The 19764-nt window shown below is 50.2% G+C and overlaps 1 protein-coding gene across 6 annotated transcripts in view; it reads left to right on the top strand.

Annotated features, from left to right (window-relative positions):
• Positions 1-4909: 4909 nt before the first annotated feature.
• Positions 4910-19764, top strand: part of LOC138758296 (uncharacterized) — a 153531-nt gene continuing 138676 nt past the window's right edge. For 2 of the 6 annotated variants that reach the window (XM_069927007.1, XM_069927006.1), the window contains exon 1: positions 4910-4998. In XM_069927007.1, the coding sequence (XP_069783108.1) occupies positions 4968-4998 (31 nt within the window). In that variant the 5' untranslated portion in view covers positions 4910-4967. The remainder of the gene's footprint in view (positions 4999-19764) is intronic. The other 4 variants (XM_069927003.1, XM_069927002.1, XM_069927004.1 and 1 more) reach the window with 2 other exon arrangements.

The following is a 19764-nucleotide window of genomic DNA, read 5'->3' as shown; positions in this document are numbered from 1 at the left end:
AGATGGGGGAGGGGGAATGGTGGAAATGGGCTCCCTGTTTTCTGGTGCCCTGCGCCAGTCTGCCCCTGGAGTCTGCAACTGCTCGTGGCTGCTTCCGGTCAGAGAATGCCGCCATCCAGGGCACGGGGACTCGCGGGATTTTAACTAATACAACCATCGGGTCCTTGAACAGGCCCCTTCAAAGCCTGCGTGGGGCCAAGGGCAGTCAGCCAGGTGGTTGGACCCTGCAGAAGCGCTGCTTCCTTCGCTCCTCCCGCCGCCATTTTACCCAGTGAGCAGGCTAGCGGAAACCGGAGGTGTTGACGTTCATGCCATCTGGCTGGCTGCCCGTCCATTCAAAACAGGCTCCTGTCTGCTTTTTCACTCGGACATTGAGGTCCCATGAACCCTCGGGTCCAACAGCTTCACCTCCCAGCAGGTCTGCATTTGTCCTACGATTGCAGAGCCTGCAGGGTTGTGCATCTCGCGGGATTTCATTGGAATTTAGACGGGGATTAAGAAAAACAGAAATGTGTGACACATGGAATGGAGAAGGCTTGACTTTAAATGGTCCTGAGTGTTGCAGAAAGACTGATTTGTTTGTCCCTGCAGAAATGAGATCACGGTTCCTGACTTTCACTTCTTCAGAAATGGCCTGATATTGTGAGTTAACACTCCTTAGTGAAGTAAAGCTGGAGTTTGCAATGTTACATCAGGGTTACAAAAGTTAACTGACTCCTTAAATTGTCTCAAATTCAGCGAGTGCCCATTTCTAATTGATACCCATGTAGTTCAATGAGAAATGTCAAGGTTCCATTATTGTCACGTAGTGCGACATTTAGTATGGAACAGATGTGAAATTCTTTAACTTTTGACCACCGCCAGGCAGTCAGAGATTTGCCACTTTGACCAACGCCGCCCCCCCCCCCACCATAAAGGAACCTACAGCCCCCCGGTGTTCCTGACCGCTCTCACCCCCCCCTCCCAAGTACCAACCAGGCCTGAGCCTGTGCAGCTTCCCAGATCTGACCATCCCCAGGCACATTCAATCTATTATTATTATCCATGCTCAATCCTGGCCCTGGATACAATATGGGGTTGATCGTGCGGTTGCCGTAGCAGTTAGTGCCACACCTTTGCGGCACTAGCGGCCAGGACCCACGCTGTCTGTAAGGAGTTTGCACGCTCTCCCTCTTACCCTCCACCCCCCCCATGTCTGCATGGGTCCTCCCCGAAGTTTCTTCTCAATGGGGGTTGTAGGCCAATTGGGGTGTAAATTGGGTTGGATGGACTCGTAGGGTGTTACTGCACTGTTACGTCTCAATTTAAAACATTAATTTGTTAAACCCACTGATGGCCAGTGAACTTTAGATTTTAATTTAAATTTACATTTAGCAGTCAGCCGTCTTCGGGACTCCGGATTTTCCCTCAGGGCTCACACTCTAGAACTTTTCCTGTGAGTGGGTAGAGCCGTAAAGTTTGAAACTGGGAGCTTTCCCTCTCCTGGGTGAGTCGCCGTCCGTGGTTAACAAGCCCCATCGGCTCGGAGCGACTGGTTTCCAAAAGCCAGTGGCCCCCGCCTGTCAGGGAGAACAGCTCCGCTGGGTATTGGAACCACGTGTAGGGCCAGGAGTTGGTCTTGCTCATCAGAGGTTGTTTGAAACGCACGGCGTGAAGAGCATTTGTGTAGCCGAGCGGGCCTTTGGCCATGACAACCTTTCGAGCCAGGGTCAAGCTGTCTACTTTAAATAGCAAATAATCTTTTATGCATTGAATGTAAAACAGGTGAAGCCTTTTCAGTTTTTAAATATTTTCTTTGGAAATTTTCAATCAACATGCAGTCACAATGAAGAATATTCAGAAATAAAATTATTGACGTCCATAATATTATGGCAAATGGGGTTCAATCTGGACGAGTGTGAGTTGATGCATTTTGACAGGACAAATCGAAAAGCTGAGTCCAGGGTTAATGGTGGGTGAATTAAGAGCATGGTGGACAGAGAGATCTGGATTCATGTCCATACGTCCCTCAAGGGAGTTGCTCAGGTTGATAGGAGAGTTAAAATAAAGCCCAGAGGATTCTGGGTTTCATTAATAGGGGGATGGTGTAGAAGAGTCGAGAAGTCGTAGTGAACCTTTATAAGTCTCTGGTGAGACCATCTTTGGTGCATTATGTCCAGTTCTGGTCACCACGTTATAGGAAGGATGTGGAGGTGATAGAGAGGAGGCAGAGGAGATGGACCAGGATGTTGTTTGGATTGGAGGGCAATCGCTGGGACTTTTCTCTGGAGTGAAGAAGGATGAGAGGGGACTTGATCTAAGTCTACAAGATTTTGAGAGGCGTAGATAGGTTGGACAGCCAGCGCCTGTTTCCCAGGATGGGAATAACAACACCTAGAGGACACATGTATAAGATTAAGTGGGGGGGGGGGGGAGACAGTTTTTTAACCCAGAGAGTTGTTGAGGCCGGGAATGCCTGGCCAGGAGTGGTGGTAGAGGCTGAATCATTAGGGGCCTTTAAATGGGTGGGAATAAAGGGATCCTGTTCTGGTGGGTTGCCAGTGACTGGTGGTGGTCCGCAGGGGTTGGTGTTGGGGCTGTTTCTTTTTACAACGGTTTAGATTACGGAGCGAAGGGTTTTGTGGCCAAGTTTGCAGATGACACTGATCGGTGGTGGAGCAGGAGGTGTTGAGGAAACTGAAAGTTTGTGGAGAGGCTTGTAGGAGAGCGGGCAAAGAAACAGCAGATGAGATCCAATGTGGAGATGTGCACGGTCGGGAATTCTGCAGGAGGAACAAAACAGGCAGATTATAATTTGGGTGGGGAGGAAATTCAAAGTTTGGGACATGGGGGTCCTCGTGCAGGATACCCTAAAGGTGCCCCACCTGGTTGGATTGGCAGTACAGAAAGGGAATGCTCTGTCGGCTTTCATTTTGAGGGGAATAGTGTTGAAGGGTAAAGAGGGGTTGAAGAGGTTCGATGGGGCCCTTTGTGCACTCTGGGGCCCCTGATCTTTGAAAGGATGTACTGATGTTGGAGAGAGTCCGGAGAAGGTTTACTGGGACGATTCCTGGAATGCAGGGGCTAACATAGGAGGAACATTTAGTGGCTCTTGGACTGGATTCATTGGAGTATCGAAGGATGAGAGGGGATCACGTAGAAACTGTTACACCTTACAAGATGCATCAACAGATGGGTTGAGTTTAACACGATTTAGTAACAATAATTGAATTACCTCAATAAATATCACTTCCCGAACATAAGCCTTTCTTGGATCTCAACATTAACAACAGATATTTATGAGGTGTATGTGGAAAAAAGGCCCAGATCATTACCCTCCAAGCTCAAAATCTCCCAGAACGAAACCTCAAGTCTGTCACGTCAAGTCCGTCAGTCAGAAAGGAAGGGCTCATGAGTCTGGTCTCCAGCCTTGGGCTTCTTTGTTCGGTTGGATGCTGGTCTTTTAGTTGGTCGTGGAGATGGATGGCCGTGATCGCTGCCAACCTTGAGCTTCTTTGTTGGATGCTGGTCTTTGAGTTGGTTGTGGAGACAGATGGCTGTGATCACTGCCAGCCTTGGGCTTCTTCATTCAGTTGGATGCTGGTCTTTTAGTTGGGTGTGGAGTCAGATGGCCGTGATCGCTGTAGACTTGTGACTTAGCTGAGTCTCGAGTGTGGCGTGGGAATTTTCACCTCCTTGTCGCTATCCCAAGTTCATGGACCCAAAGCCCTCTTTCGGGTTAACAAGTGACCTTCTGTCACACAGCTCTTCACCTTGAAACACTCTCAGTCACCCAGGCTTTGATTTTAAACAAAAGCATCAGAGACGCAAGATGGGAAGCACAAGGTGAGGGAATCCCCTTGGATTTAATGGCCCGCCAAACCCATCAGCACCGTCCGGGCAGCCCTGCAGGGAAGGTGGGGGGGTTGTGGCCTGTCAATCAGCGTCCCGCTCCCCAGCCTGCATCCCATCGTCGCTGGATGAAGGCAGCCCCCTCCATTGATTGGCAGATTCCCGCCAACCTCGCCCGTCTTTCAACGGCTGGCGATCATGGCGGAGGGATTGATGTCAGCAGCGGACAATGGGGGATGTCAGTCGCCGCCCAGGCCAACTACTGAGCAGAACCCCCCCGCCCCACCACATTGTGATATTGGAGGGCATCCCATTGATTAAATGCAAATTAGAGACGACAATGATTTTGACCGTGGAGGATGGTGAGTTTATTTACTTCAATCTTTCAAACTGTAATTGACGATTGGGGCTGTCCAGAAGAGTTCTGTGAGCTGATCAATTTGGGGGGCCCTGCTTCACACATGTGGGCCCTGTGTCCAACTTTAAATAGGAACAAACATAGGGTCCCTTCTGTAAAGTCTGGCCCAATCTCCTCTGGGACGTTGCAAAGGCTTCAACCAAATGGACATCTGGTGGAGCTTGTGGATGGGGCAGGGAGAGGGATGGTGGATGCCACTCAAATTTAGTTTCCCTCCCCCTTACACAGGGACTTGACCCCCGTGCATGGAGCATGGTGGGCGCTCTATTCCCTCAGTTATTCCCCATTACCCGTTCCCCCCCCCCCCCCCATTGGGAGGCACAGACTCGTGGACTGAGAGGGCCCGTTACCATGCAGGCGAGGAAGTTTGGGGTTGTAGGTGATGACAATAAATCTGAAAACTGTATCCCTCTAAATTTTAATGAAAAATAGACATCAACTTTAAAATGGTAAACTTCTGAAAGATGAGCTGAAATAACGGCATTAGTTTCCTGACCACATCGTTTGCAAAAGGTTAAGGCAGTTCATGTCAATGCTTTGAGGCTAAAATGGACTCAGCAATTTTATGAACCAGTGCCAGTATTTTGTGTTGGGCAAGACTTCTCCATTTCCTGAACAGAAACTAGTTTTATTTTGGTAGTTCCTGGTTTTGAATTGGGCCATATATAAATAAGGGGTTGGGGGTTCCCATGTCGACGGATGTGTTGGCCACGGAGAGATGACACACACTCTGCTATTTTTCACAGTGGGTAAGTGATTTGACTTCTCGGATTTGTTATCAATGACATGGAGTGAAATCCATTGTCCTGCAGCAGAATTGGAGGGCAAATATTGCTTGTAAATTTAAGACCTGTTGGACGGTGGGCTTCATTAACAGGGGGAATGAATTCAGGAGTCAAGAGGTCATGTTATAAATCTCTGGTGAGACCCCATTTGGAGTATGGTGTTCATTTCTGGCCACCTCATGTCAGGAAGGATGTGAAAACTCTGGAGAGGGGGGCGGAGGAGATGCCTGGATCGGGAAACAAGTCTCATGAGGAAAGGTTGGCAGAGCTGCGACTTTTCCCTTTGGAGCATAGAAGGATGTGAGGAGGCTTGATAGAGGTCCACAAGGTCATGAGAGGGAAAGACAGGGCGGACAGATTCTGAGAGGCAGCAACGGGGTGAACAGATTCTGAGAGAGAGAGAGACAGTGTGGACAGATTCTGATAGGAAGAGACGGTGCGGACAGATTCTGAGAGGGAGAGACGGGGTGGACAGATTCTGATAGGAAGAGACGGTGCGGACAGATTCTGAGAGGGAGAGACAGGGCGGAGAGATTCTGAGAGACAGAGACGGGGTGGACAGATTCTGAGAGGGAGAGATAGGGCGGACAGATTCTGAGAGGCAGTGACGGGGTGGACAGATCCTGAAAGGGAGAGACAGGGTGGAGAGATTCTGAGAGGCAGAGACAGGGCGGAGAGATTCTGAGAGGGAGAGACAGGGCGGAGAGATTCTGAGAGGCAGAGACGGGGTGGACAGATTCTGAGAGGCAGAGACGGGGCGGAGAGATTCTGAGAGGGAGAGACGGGGTGGACAGATTCTGAGAGGGAGAGACGGGGCGGACAGATTCTGAGAGGCAGAGACGGGGCGGACAGATTCTGAGAGGGAGAGACGGGGTGGACAGATTCTGAGAGGGAGAGACGGGGCGGACAGATTCTGAGAGGCAGAGACGGGGCGGACAGATTCTGAGAGGGAGAGACTGGGCGGACAGATTCTGAGAAGGAGAGACGGGCAGACAGATTCTGAGAGGGAGAGACGGGGCAGTCAGATTCTGAGAGGCAGAGACGGCGCAGTCAGATTCTAAGAGGGAGAAATGGGGTGGACAGATTCTGTTATGGAGAGATGGTGCGGACAGATTCTGAGAGGGAGAGATGGGGCGGACAGATTCTGAGAGGCAGCGACGGGGCAGACAGATTCTGATAGGGAGAGACAGGGCAGACAGATTCTGAGAGACATAGATGAAGCGGACAGATCTGAGAGGGACAGACAGGGCGGAGAGATTCTGAGAGACAGAGACGGGGCGGACAGATTCTGAGAGGGAGAGATAGGGCGGAGAGATTCTGAGAGGCAGTGACGGGGCAGACAGATCCTGAGAGGGAGAGACAGGGTGGAGAGATTCTGAGAGGCAGAGACAGGGCGGAGAGATTCTGAGAGGCAGAGATAGGGCGGACAAATTCTGAAAGGCAGAGAGATGCCAGTCAGCCAGTTCCTGTTTCCCTGGGCAGGATCAGCAAACACCAGAGGACATTAGTTGGAGCTCTGTAAAGCTCTGGTTAGACCCCACTTGGAGTATGGTGTTCAGTTCTAGTCACTTCATTACAGGATGTGGAAGGTACGGAGAGGGGGCCGAGGAGATTGACCAGGATGTCGCCTGGATTGTGTCTTTTGAGGCAAGGTTGGCAGAGCTGGGACCTTTCTCTTTGGAGCGTAGAAGGATGAGAGGAGACTGGATAGAGGTCGACAAGATTATGAGAGGCATCGAAAGGGCGAATGGTCTTTGCCTGTTTCCCATGGCGTGATCAGGAAACATGAGAGGACAATTGTATAAAGTGAAGGGAGGGAAGTGTAGGGGTAAGTTTTATTAAGCAGAGAGTTGTGGAGGCCTGGAATGACTTGATGGAGATGGTGGTGGAGGCTGGGGCATTTAAGAAGCTCTTAGAGACAGACACGGGGCGGACAAATTCTTAGAGGGAGAGACAGGGCGGAGAGATTCTCACATGGATGAGAGGAAAATTGAGGGTTACAGGGTGGTGAGGGTTTAGTACTTTTTCTTAGGAAGAAATATGTGGTCAGCACAACATTGACGGCCGAAGGTCCTGCACTGGCTTACATTGTTCTAAAAACAGACTAATTATTGCATAAGAAGATAAGGGGAGGTTGTGCAGGTGGTTTGTTCACTAAACTGGTGGGGAAGGGGAAGGAGCCACTGGGTGCTCGTCTTCAGGCTCATGCCCTTCCCGGTAGCAGCAAAGAAATGAGGGCACAGCCTGGGAGGTGCCAGTCCTTCAGGATAGTGGCTGCTTTCTTAAGACACCACTTCTGGTACCATTTATACAGGGTGGGAAAGTTGGTCGCGCAATCGCATACAATTTATACAATGTGGGAATGATGGTAGCACTATCACATACAATTTATTCAGCGAGGGATTGTTGGTAGAAATATCAGGTAAAATATATACAGTGTGCGAAAGTTGGTAGAACTATCACATACAATTTAAACAGCGTGGGAAAGTTGGAAGCGCTATTGCGTACAATTTATTCAGCATGGGAAATTTGCTAATGGTATCGCATACAATTTATACAGAGTGGGAAAGTTGGAAGTATTATCACAGCTTGGGACATTTCGTAGCTCTATCACGTACAATTTATGCAGTAAGGTAAAGTGGGTAGCGATATCGATTTCAATTTTCACAGCATGAAAAAGTTGGTAGGACTATTGCGTCCAATTTATACAGTGTTACGAGCCCAAAGGACCCAAAACCCAACAGCAATAGACAATCACCAAGACGTGGCTTTCAAAACAAAAGTTATTTTTAATCAACTTCAAATATCAAAATAGAAACAAACTTTAACTTAATTCTATTCTTATACTATACTCTACACTAACCCAAATTACCCCCTTCTAATTCTAAGTGTATGTGTATGTAATGTGTGCGTGTAAATTCAAGAAAAGTTCTTTGGTTCAGATTTCAATCTCACTTCTCCTTCTTCCAAGTTCTCTGGTTGCAGGCAATCACCATACTGTGCATTTAACATGTATAAAGTTCACCAGGCTTGGTGCTTGAAAGGTAAATGTTTACCGCTCAGGAAGGTTCTTGTAGGGTTTGCAGAGAGAGATATTTGTTGCTCCAGGATTTCCACAACTGAGGTACCACCACTAGTCACCTCTTGCCCCATCAGGGTCTTCTAGATGGTAACCTCTTTCCTCAAGCTACCACAGAGTTCCATTCCTTCCTCTATTTCAAGAGAAATATCAGACAGATAGCACTTCTAGCCATCTACTGCTCTGGAACTTGCTTTCATCAGTTTCAAACAGTTTTCCCTGGATTGCACTTTTCAGTTACTTGTCAGTGTCCCACACTGTGGTGGTACACCATCGGCCTACTGCAGGGGGCAACCTCTGGACCTGCAGGATGTAAGGGGACAGGACAACACCTGGCCGGCTGGTAATCAGTTGGCCTGAATGGATCAAGCTCCACCTGGTTGGTTGTCAATTGTCCTCCGGGATATAAGCCTGCGCAGGCTTCCCAAAGTCTCACTCAGAGTTACTGCAGCTATAGCCAGCTGTGGATTAAAGCCTGTTGTACAGTCTTTGCCTTGAGCCCATTCAGAGCCAGCTCTTCAGCGCTTGACGTCCTGTTTTGCGGAAACTGCCAAAATGTTTGGCCTGGAAGTCAGCCTGAAGAAAACTGAGGTCCTCCATCAGCCAGCTCCCCACCATGACTACCAGCCCCCCCACATCTCCATCGGGCACACAAAACTCAAAACGGTCAACCAGTTTACCTATCTCGGCTGCACCATTTCATCAGATGCAAGGATCGACAATGAGATAGACAACAGACTCGCCAAGGCAAATAGCGCCTTTGGAAGACTACACAAAAGAGTCTGGAAAAACAACCAACTGAAAAACCTCACAAAGATCAGCGTATACAGAGCCGTTGTCATACCCACACTCCTGTTCGGCTCCAAATCATGGGTCCTCTACCGGCATCACCTACGGCTCCTAGAACGCTTCCACCAGCGTTGTCTCCGCTCCATCCTCAACATCCATTGGAGCGCTTTCATCCCTAACATCAAAGTACTCGAGATGGCAGAGGTCGACAGCATCGAGTCCACGCTGCTGAAGATCCAGCTGCGCTGGGTGGGTCACGTCTCCAGAATGGAGGACCATCGCCTTCCCAAGATCGTGTTATATGGCGAGCTCTCCACTGGCCACCGTGACAGAGGTGCACCAAAGAAAAGGTACAAGGACTGCCTAAAGAAATCTCTTGGTGCCTGCCACATTGACCACCGCCAGTGGGCTGATATCGCCTCAAACCGTGCATCTTGGCGCCTCACAGTTTGGCGGGCAGCAACCTCCTTTGAAGAAGACCGCAGAGCCCACCTCACTGACAAAAGGCAAAGGAGGAAAAACCCAACACCCAACCCCAACCAACCAATTTTCCGCTGCAACCGTGTCTGCCTGTCCCGCATCGGACTTGTCAGCCACAAACGAGCCTGCAGCTGACGTGGACATTTACCCCCTCCATAAATCTTCGTCCGCGAAGCCAAGCCAAAGAAAGAAGACAGTCTTTGCCTTGTGTGTATCTGATTCTGGCTAACAGTGCACCACAATTTAACCCACAAATCCACCCCTCCAGGCAGCATCCTGGACTCAGGTCGGAAGTGGCTGGTCCTACTCTGGTCAAAGCTGGGTCCCCACGCCTTCCAGGCAACCAAAGGCTGCTCCACACACAAGAGCACAATGGACACTCTCGAGAACTTGTACAAGCCCCCCATGAATGAGGTCTGTGCAAGGCACCTCCTCAATACCCGAGCCCAGCAACCCGGGAGATGGCTGAGTCTTACCTGGGACACCTGCGAGAGTTGGCCCGACCATGTCTGGCTAAACCCAGGATAGGTGCAGAGGAGGTCGAGAGGCTGATCCGGGATGCCTTTGTCTGAGGGCTACGCTCGAGGGCCATCTGGCAGAAGCTGCTGGAAGATAGTATCTACGCCCTGACCAAGACAGTGGAAGTGGTCCGAACCTTGGAAGCTGCAGCCCTGCACATTGAAGCCTTCGATTCCAGGTTCTCCCAGGATCCCTCATGGCCCTCTCACACTGCAGCTGCAGCTCCAGACCAAGCTGGGGAGGAGAAAGTCGCTGCGGCAGGTGCTCAGCGCCTCTGTAAGTACTGTGGGTCTGACTGATGATCGCGCCGAAACTGTCCGGCTAGGAACCAGTACTGTTCCCAATGCGGCAAGAAAGGCCACTTTGCTAAAGTGTGCCTCTCAAAACCAGCTGGCAGCACAGCAGCTCCCTATGACCTCCCCACCTCCCCCGCGGACGCCTCTGATGTCCACGTGGTCAACACGGGCGATGACCAGGCCACCCTACCGATGATCCCCACGCCTCCGGATGCCATAAATCGCTGTACACAACCGGAAAGCGACGTCTCCGACCCCGAGATGGTCCTGGTTGCCATCACTCTGACCAGGGACATCCCCCACGACCTCAGGCGCTCTATGATGGACGTGCAAGTCAACGGACAGGTAACAAAGTGCCTGTTTGACAGTGGCAGCACCGAGAGCTTCATTCACCCAAGCATGGCCCACTCCTTGAGATTAAAAGTCCACTTCACCACCTTCTCGATCGCCCTCGCCGCCAAGGATAAGACTGTTGGTACCCTTGGGCGCTGCTTGGCCAATATAACTGTGGGAGGGAAGACATACACGAGGTTCAGACTTCTGGTCACGCCCATACTCTGCGCCCCAGTCCACCTGGGCCTGGATTTCCAGTGCCACCTACAGAGTGTCGCCCTTGCCTTCGGGGGGCCCCAACTTCCACTCACGTTATACAGCGTGCCAACCTACCAACCCTGGCCATCCTACGGCCTCTCCACACCATGCATCACCCCACCTACGCTCTTCCCAGACCTTACGCTAGGCTGCAAGCTGATTGCCGCCAGAAGTAGGCGCTATTGCGCCGCAGACAGAGACTTCATCGAGGTGGAGGTGCGGCGACTCCTGGCGGAAGGTGTCATAGAGCCCAGTAACAGCCCTTGGAGAGCCCAAGTCCTAGTGGTCAAAGGGGGAAGTAAGCCAAGGATGGTCGTGGATTACAGCCAGGCCATTAACCAGTACACCCAACTGGATGCCTACCCCCTGCCAAGGATAGACGACATGGTCAACGAGATAGCCCGCTACTGGGTTTTCCCCATGATTGACCTGAAGTTGGCATATCACCATATCCCCATCCACCCGAAGGACAAGCCCCACACCACCTTCGAGGCGGACGGGCGCCTGTACCAGTTCCGCTGAGTTTCCTTTGGGGTCACGAACGGGGTCTCCGTCTTCCAGTGGGAGATAGATTGCATGGTAGACCGGCACAAACTAAAGGCGACGTTCTCGTATCTGGATAACATCACTATCTGTGGCCGTGACCAGCAGGACCATGGTGTTGACCTGGAAAAATTCCTCCAGACGGCCGCGGAGCTGAATCTCACTTACAACAAGGAGAAGTGTGTTCAGCACCACCCGCCTCACCATCCTGGGGTACATCGTGGCCCATGGGGTCGTCGGCCTAGATCCAGAAAGGATGCACCCATTAATGGAGCTACCTCTTCCCCCATGATAAAGGCCCTTCGCAGGTGTCTTGGCCTATTCTCCATTTATTCACAGTGGGTCCCTCACTTCTCAGACAAGGTCTGCCCACTGGCCCAACCTACAACTTTTCCCCTCCCACCCGAGGCGCAGGCAGCCTTCATCTGCATCAGGCAGGACATCGCGGATGCCACGATCCAGACCGCGATCTGAATTACGTTCTGAATTCTTAAACAGAATTAGCAAGTTCTGCATATAAGAGTTAGTAAGCCCTGAGGGTTGGGAAGGTGTGAATAAGGACAAAGGCAGGTGAATAAGGACAATGACATGATGGGACACAGACAGGATACCCCCTGGTCCTCCAAGTTCACAGAAACAGCACGTAGGCAGACAGGATTGCCTAATGCCAAACTCATCCAGGAGGCAGAAGAATGTAAGGGGGAGGGTACTTCTATACTGAAATAAACTGTATAAAAGTTGGGTGAGCCCCAGTATGTGTGTGTATTCCCAGGGTAAGGGGAAGCACCCAACTTTGCATTGTTGTATAATAAATGTTCTTTGTTCTCAATTTTTGTCTTGAGCAAATTCTGTGAAGGTACTTCTGTTTCTTACAGTAGGAACTGAGTACTGATCAGCCATGATCATACTGAATGGCGGTGTAGGCTTGAAGAGCCAAATGGCCGACTCCTACACCTATTTTCTATGTTTCTAAGTCAAAAGGGAGGACGCTCTGCCCAAGGCGCTCCATGCCATTCAGTCGCTGCTATGTATGGCTACCAATGAGACCCTTCATGAACACCTGTTCTTGTTCCCCAGGAAGTCGGTGGCTGGAATGTCCCTCCCAGCATGGCTCACATCCCCAGGACTGATGCTCCTGTGTAAGCACGTACGGACACACAAGTCCGAATCCCTGGTCGAGCAGGTCTTCCTCCTACACGTGAACCACAACTAACCTAACACATTAGGTTCGGCAGTGGCAGGGAGGACACCGTCTCAACCAGGGATGTGGCACCAGCAGTAGCACCCACACTCCACGGCATCCTTCAGCCCAGGACGATGCCGACCGGGCATACATCCCCGTCCCCAGGCAGCTATGGGGCGCGCAGGAACTCCTTGACCACCAGGGGCCTGCTTCAGGCCTGGGGGACGAACCTGCCTCCCCACCCATCCAATACGACTTTCACACGTCAACCCTGGCCCCCCTCGGCCACCCTCTGCACGGTACAACACCAGTCACACAGACCCCTGCCGCCAGCTCCCCCACTTCCCCTCTGACCAGTGACCAGGAGCCAGTCCTACGACGGTCACACAGACCCCGGCGGCTGCCAGATCGTCTTAATCTGTAAATATTATATTTTGTATAGTGGGTATAATTCCTTCTTACTGACCCCCGGGACAATATTAAAGAAGTGGGTCAATGTGGTGGTACACCACTGCCCCATTGCAGGGAGCAACCTCTGTACCTGCAGGAGTGTAAGGGGACAGGACAACACCTGGCCAGCTGTCAATCAGTCAGCCTGAATGAATCAAGCCCCACCCGGTCGGGTGTCAATCACCTTCTGGGATATAAGCCTGCACTCCACCCCCCCCCCCCCCACCAACCCTCACTCAAGAGTTACTGCAGCTACAGCCAGCATTGCTCTGTGGAAGTCTTTGTGGATTAAAGCCTGTTGTACAGTCTTTGCCCTTGTGTGTCTGGTTCTGGCTAACAGCTCACCACACACACTGACACTGAGTGACTGACTCTCTTTTCCAGCTGAAACTCCAAAGAGAGCATGTGACTTATGTCTTGCAAAACAACAGGAATTCTTTCTTCTGCTCCCATCTGTTGTTAGATAAACAAAATCCAGGCTTGACCTTTCTATGAGCACGTTACAGAAAGGGTACTGGTAGACAGCATGACTCCATCAAGAAAATGATTAAGCATTTTATGAGGTCAGTTCAATTAACACCTACTTGTGAAAGGTGCTTACATTTTCCATGGATCCTGCAATATGAATTCTTCAGTCTTTCAAATAAGATCTGTTTTAAAATGTGTTTATTTATGTGACCTACTCTAAATCTTATAAATTCTCCCCAAATATTAATATTAACACTATCGCATACAATATATATGGCGTTGGAAAGTTTGTAGCGCTATCGTGTACAATTTATACAGCGTGGGAATGTTGGTAGATTTATCGTGTACAATTTATACAGTGTGGAAAAACATGATTGCAGACATGCCCTCCCATAATTCCATGCAACAGAGAGCATGGAGCACAGAGCATTCATGGAAGGGGTTTCTCTGCCACACAACATTCTGGGAACTCCATCCTCTGTTGGTTTTCTGCACGGTTTTTATAAATGGTGTGCTATAGCACCAACTTTCCCAAGCTGTTTAAAAATTATCCACTATTGTTATTTAACTCCGCCCTCTCTCCCACTGCAACTTTCTTACGGCAAAGTTTATACTTCCATTTTAACTTTTTTTCCCTTCATGTTCCTGCATCCACGAAGGGTCATTTCAATCCCACAATGTTCCACACTCGCCTGATGGCAATGGCTCCGTCTGCAAACACCAGGGATTGTACGAGGGGTTGAGGCCATCAATCCCTGATGTGAGATGACGTCATTTGGTGCCGGCATTAACCTTATTTTGCTTTCACACTAGACCCTTTAAAGGCTGATTGGCCGTTAATTCTTGCAAGTGTGAAAGGGGCTTAACTGAGTTTTTTTGAGAAGGTGGCAAAAGAAATTGATGAGGGTCAGGCTGCAGATGGAAGGTTCAGATGCTCGGTATTCGTGGTGAAGAAGTGAACTGGATTCGACAATGGTTAGACGGGAGAAGCTAGAGAATAGTGGTGGATGGGGACTTCTCGGACTGGAGGCTTGAGGGATCGGTACTGGGACCATTGTTGTTTGTCGTCTATATCAATGATCTGAATGATAACATGCGGAATTTGATCAGCAGGTTTGCTGATAACACTAAGGTCGGAGGCGTCGTGGACAGCGAGGAGGGTTTTCAAAGCTGGTAGAGAGATCTGGACCAGCTGGGAGAATGTGCCAAATAATGGCTGATAGAGTTTAATGGACAATGGAGTTTAATGCAGACAAGTGTGAGGAGAGGCATTTTGGAAGGGCAAGCCAAGAAAGGACGTATACCATGAATGGTCGGGCTCTGAGGAGTGGGGTAGAACAGAGGAATCTGGGAATGCAGATACATAATTCCCTCAAAGTGGCCTCACAGGGTTGTAAAGAGACCTTTTGACATATTGGTCTTCATCAATCAAAGTACTGAGTACAGGAGTTGGGATGTTGAAGTTGTTTAAGACATTGGTGAGGCCAAATATGGAGTATTGTCTGCAGATCTGGACACCAAACTACAGGAGGAACGTCATTAAGATTGTGACAATTTTTACTTCGGTAAATGTTAATTCTGGCTATGACCAGCCTCTCAAAGCCTTTCAACGCTGGCGTCACTCAGTGGGATGGGTGGGGGGGTGGTGGGTATGGATGACACTGGGTGGCACCAAAATGACTGTCTGTAAAATCTTTCTGCCAAGCTTCAGCAGGAATTATTATTTCTGACAAAAACATCCCTGTCCTTCATTTGAATGACAGAAACATTTTCTCATAAGCCCAGCTTCCAGGTGTCGATACCCCTATGAGACTAAAACTAGATGATCTTGATGTTTTGAACCTTCTCACACACTCCGGTTGGAGCTGTTGTTATTACCTAATGACCACGAGGCTTCAAATCAGCAAGTGCTGTTGTTTGCATTGCTGCCGGGGTTTTTACCGTCACTGTTTTTATCCAATGTTTTAGCTACAATATCCCGGTCATTAGTATTTGTAAATACATGTCGGCCGTACGGATGATATTTTGCTCGTTGTTTATCCCATGAATATTTCCGTTGCATTCAGTGATCTAAAGGATTCACGAGTGACCTCAGTTCGAAAATCATTATGAAGGATTCTGTATGGTCTGGGACAGGAGAGGAGGGTGAAGGGGGGTGGTGACATCATGAGTTACTGTACTGGGTGACACCAACCCTACTATTCTGGCATTTGCTGCTGTTACCCCAGGGGGATAAATGGTACCGTCCGACCACCTTATCTGTGACTTTCATCCGCTCCAAAGCGGAAACCTGTCAAACGTCATCAGATGTTTCTCCAACTGAGGTTCAATTCTCTCTGTGTCCTTTCTGAAGCTTTGACGTCATTCCTGTAAGGACACAATTTGCTCCGTACCCAAGCTGTAAGCTGCAATATGGCAGGCTTGACCTTGACACCCATGACTGTTGAAGGCCAGTACACCATACGCCGGGGTGGGGGAGGGTGGGGCAACCTTTTACCTTCCATCTGCCAATTTGTTTTCCATGCACGGGTTCAGAGGTGCTTTGCAAGACTTCTACCCCAATCCAAATCTATCCTTCCCTCAAGATCGCCGCGCAGGCTGATAGGGTAGTTAAGAAGGCCTGTGGGTCACTGGCTTCATTAAAAGAGTTCAGGAGTCGAGAGGTCATATTGCAACTCTGGTGAGACCCCACTCGAAGCACTGTGTTCAGTTCCAGCCACCTCATTACAGGAAGGATGTGGAAGATCCAGAAAGGGGGCAGAGGAGATTGACCGGGATGCTGCCTGGATTGGGAACAAGTCTCATGAGGCAAGTTGCGCAGAGCTGGGACTTTTTGGAGAGTAGAAGGAGTAGTGAAGGCATCGAAGGATATGGGGAAAAGGCCAGAAATTGGAACAAGTGTAGTGTACATTACGGACCAGACTCGATGGGCCTAGTGGCCTGCCTCTGTCCCTTTGTCTTGTGATCTTGTGACTTGATAGAGGTCTACAAGATTCTGAGAGGCATTGACAGGTTTCCCAGGGCAAGATCAGTCAACACCAGAGGAAATGTGTACAAAGGGAAGGGAGGGTGAGTTTTTTTACACAGAGAGTGGTGGGGGCCTGGAACGCCTCGCTAGGGACGATGGTGGAGATGGGAACATTGGGGCCATTTCAGAGACGCTGAGACAGACACATAGAAATGAAAAGAAAATAGAGGGTTACGGGGTAGGGAGGGCTTATAGGAGGGACTATATGGATCAGCACAACATTGAGGGCCGAAGGGCCTGTACTGTGGCGTATGTTTTTGTGCTCCAAGTGTTGCTCCTCCAATTCATGGGTGGTCTCGGTGGGACAGTGCACGAGGCCGGCGGCAGACATGTCCGCATGAACTGAAATGGCCGGCCACTGGGAGATCCCTGTCACTGATGCAGGCTCAGAGCAAAGATGCTCGGCGGAGAGATATGCACCCCATCTCTCCGATTGCTCCATGGCAGACGCAACGTCGCTGGCTCTCCACTCAGTTCCGGATCACCTCGAAAACGGCAGCTCGTGCACATGCGGCTGCTCTTCATCGACTATAGCTCGACCTTCAACACCATTATACCCTCAGTGCTGATTGACAAGCCCCAAACCCTGGGTCTCCGCAGCCCCCCCTCTACAACCTGATACATGACTTTCTCATTGGAGACCACGGTCAGTACGAATTGGAAACAATGTCTGCTCCTCACTGATCATCAACACAGGCCCACCCCAAGGCTCCATGCTTAGCGCCACTGCTCTGCTCATTATACACCCATGACTGTGTGGCCTGGCACCGTTCCAATGCCATCTACGAGTTTGCTGATGACACCACAGTGGTCGGAAGAGTCACAGACGTCAATGAGGAAGTTTACAGGAGGGAGATGGATCAGCTCGTTGAGTGGTTTCACAACAACAACCTTGCGCTCAACATCGTGGACCACAGGAGGAAGTCGGGTGAACATGGCCTGGTCCTCATCGAGGGCTCAGTGGTGGAGAGGGTCAAGACCTTAAAATTCCTAGGTGGCAACGTTTCCGAGAATCTGTCCTGGAGCCTCCACATTGATGGGATCACAAAGATCCCCGGTGACTCTACGCTCCTCACTCAAGTGGCCCCCAATCATCCTGGGTTTCCCTGTGTGGGAAGGATGGCGTCGATCTCGTGACGCGGCAAGTGGCCGCCCTCCTTCTTCCTCTGATGATGATAGCACCAAGATTGAATATGGGTTGCGGTAAGATGGCCATCAAGCCTTTTTGCGCTGATTCCTCACCACCACCCTCCATCGGCGTGTCACACAGCAAATGGGTTTGGGGTGAATTTGGGGCAGACGGCTTGGGGCTGGATTTGGATCCAGGAGCAGTGCAGGCCGTGGACTTCCCCTCGTGCAGCAAACCCTCACCCAATGTCCTTTCTTGCCACAGTTGGAACACACTGAGTCTTTTGCTGGGCAATGAGATTGGGGATGCTGGCTCTTGCTGTAGAAAAAGTGCACTCGGGAAGCGGCAACCATTAGGGCAGGGGTAGTGGGAGCAGCCAGTTCTTGGAAGGATGAGCTCTCTGTCTTTGAGGTCATCGTTCTTGAGCTTTGCCTGTTCCAGCAATTTGACCAGCTTGATATGACTAGCCAGGTTCTTCTTTCTCAATTCAAGCAGTCACTGCCTCATGTACCTCGAGCGGACCCCACAGCTAGAGTGGCCCGATCTGTTCTTCCTCACGAATGTGCCCCTTAGCCGCTCTGTATCTGCACTTCTTGGCAAGCGTCTACAGATCCAGCAGGTAGTTATAGATAGTCTCTCCTGTCCGCTGGCGACGAAGAGCGAGTCGATGCCTCGCTAAGACCTCATTCTGTGAGTTCAGGTACCGTGCCCTCAACACCTCGATAGCAGCATCATGTATAGTGAAGTCCCTGATGACTGCATACCCTTTCGCTGCTACCCTTGAAACAAGTGCGGACCTCCTGAGTTAATCGGGGTGGAAGAAGTCTCTGGTCACGTTCAGGTAGGTCTGGAGGCAGCAGTCTAGCAAGTACGTGAACTCCTCAACCGCGTCGGGGTACAGAGGGTCTATCAGCAACATCCCTGGCTTGAGTCGCGCTTCCATCGTTTAGGGAATAAGCTAATAAAATTGTAGCGTGAATAAAAGCTTTCACAATCGGAGGGAGAACAAATGTTTTTATTAGCTTATAACTAAGGGTAGGGTTTAACAGTGGTCTTCAGAAGGGTTCTGGGTTTAGGCGGGAAACCATGGTTATATGTTGGTAAATGGAGGCTGAGCCAGGAGGTGGGGCCAGCCATCAACGCAACACCCTACCAGTGAATCCCAGTTCACTGCACAGAGCGAGAAAGAGAGAGATGGAGAGACACAGAAAAAGAGACACAGTGTCACAAATAGAAAGGGACAGAAATAGAGAGAGACAGAGAGAGAGAGGAAAGAGACAGAGAGAGGGGGAGAGAGAGAGAGAGAAAGACAGAGAGATAGATAGAGCTAGAGAGAGACACATTAAACAGACACAGAGAGAGGGAGAGACAGACAAAAACAGAAAGAAAGAGAGACAAAGAGAGAGAGAGGGAGAGACAAAGAGAGGGAGAGACAAAGAGAGAGAGACAAAGAGAGACGGGGAGTGACAGAGAGAGGGAGAGAGAGACAAAGAGAGAGAGAGTGAGAGACAGAGAGAGAGAGAGAGAGGGAGAAACAAAGAGAGAGAGGGAGAAAGAGAGACAGAGAGAGAGAGTGTGTGAGAGACAGAGAAAGAGGGAGAGGTGGTGCTGAGGTAGCAGCGAGCAAGCACAAAACTCGAAGGACTGTACAACAGGCTTTATTCCAGTAAACGTCTGAAGACCAGTTCGTGCCTCGGTGGCTCCCATGTGACCGGCTCAGGTTTCTATTGAGGGCTGCTGATTGACAGGTGGAGTTAGTCCCTTAGAGAGAGAGCGCCCCCTGCAGTAGGCGGGTGGTCAGATCATCATCGAGAGATAGAGAGAGAGAGAGAGAGAGAGAGAGAGAGAGAGAGAGAAAGGCATAGAGTCAGAGAGAAGGACACACGTAAGTGAGTGCCATAGATAGAGAGAGACAGAGGGAGACATAGTCGGAGAGACAGAGACAGCTACAGAGAGAGAGCGGGAGAGATATAGTAACAGAGAGAGAGAGAGAGAGAGAGAGAGAGAGAGAGAGAGAGGAAGGAAGAGAGACAGATAGAAAGACACAGAAAGAAAGGCAGAGAGACAGACAGAGGGAGAGAGAGAGAGACTGCGACTGAATGAGGCAAACACAGAGAGAGGGAGAGAGTGACATCGCAGTGAACTGGAATTCACTGTCTGTGTTGTTCCGATGGC

The sequence above is a fragment of the Narcine bancroftii genome, chromosome 3 (assembly GCF_036971445.1).
Source record: "Narcine bancroftii isolate sNarBan1 chromosome 3, sNarBan1.hap1, whole genome shotgun sequence".
Classification (NCBI taxonomy): Eukaryota; Metazoa; Chordata; class Chondrichthyes; order Torpediniformes; family Narcinidae; genus Narcine; species Narcine bancroftii.
Note: the sequence above shows the minus strand (reverse complement) of the source record. Positions and strands in the feature narration are given on the sequence as shown.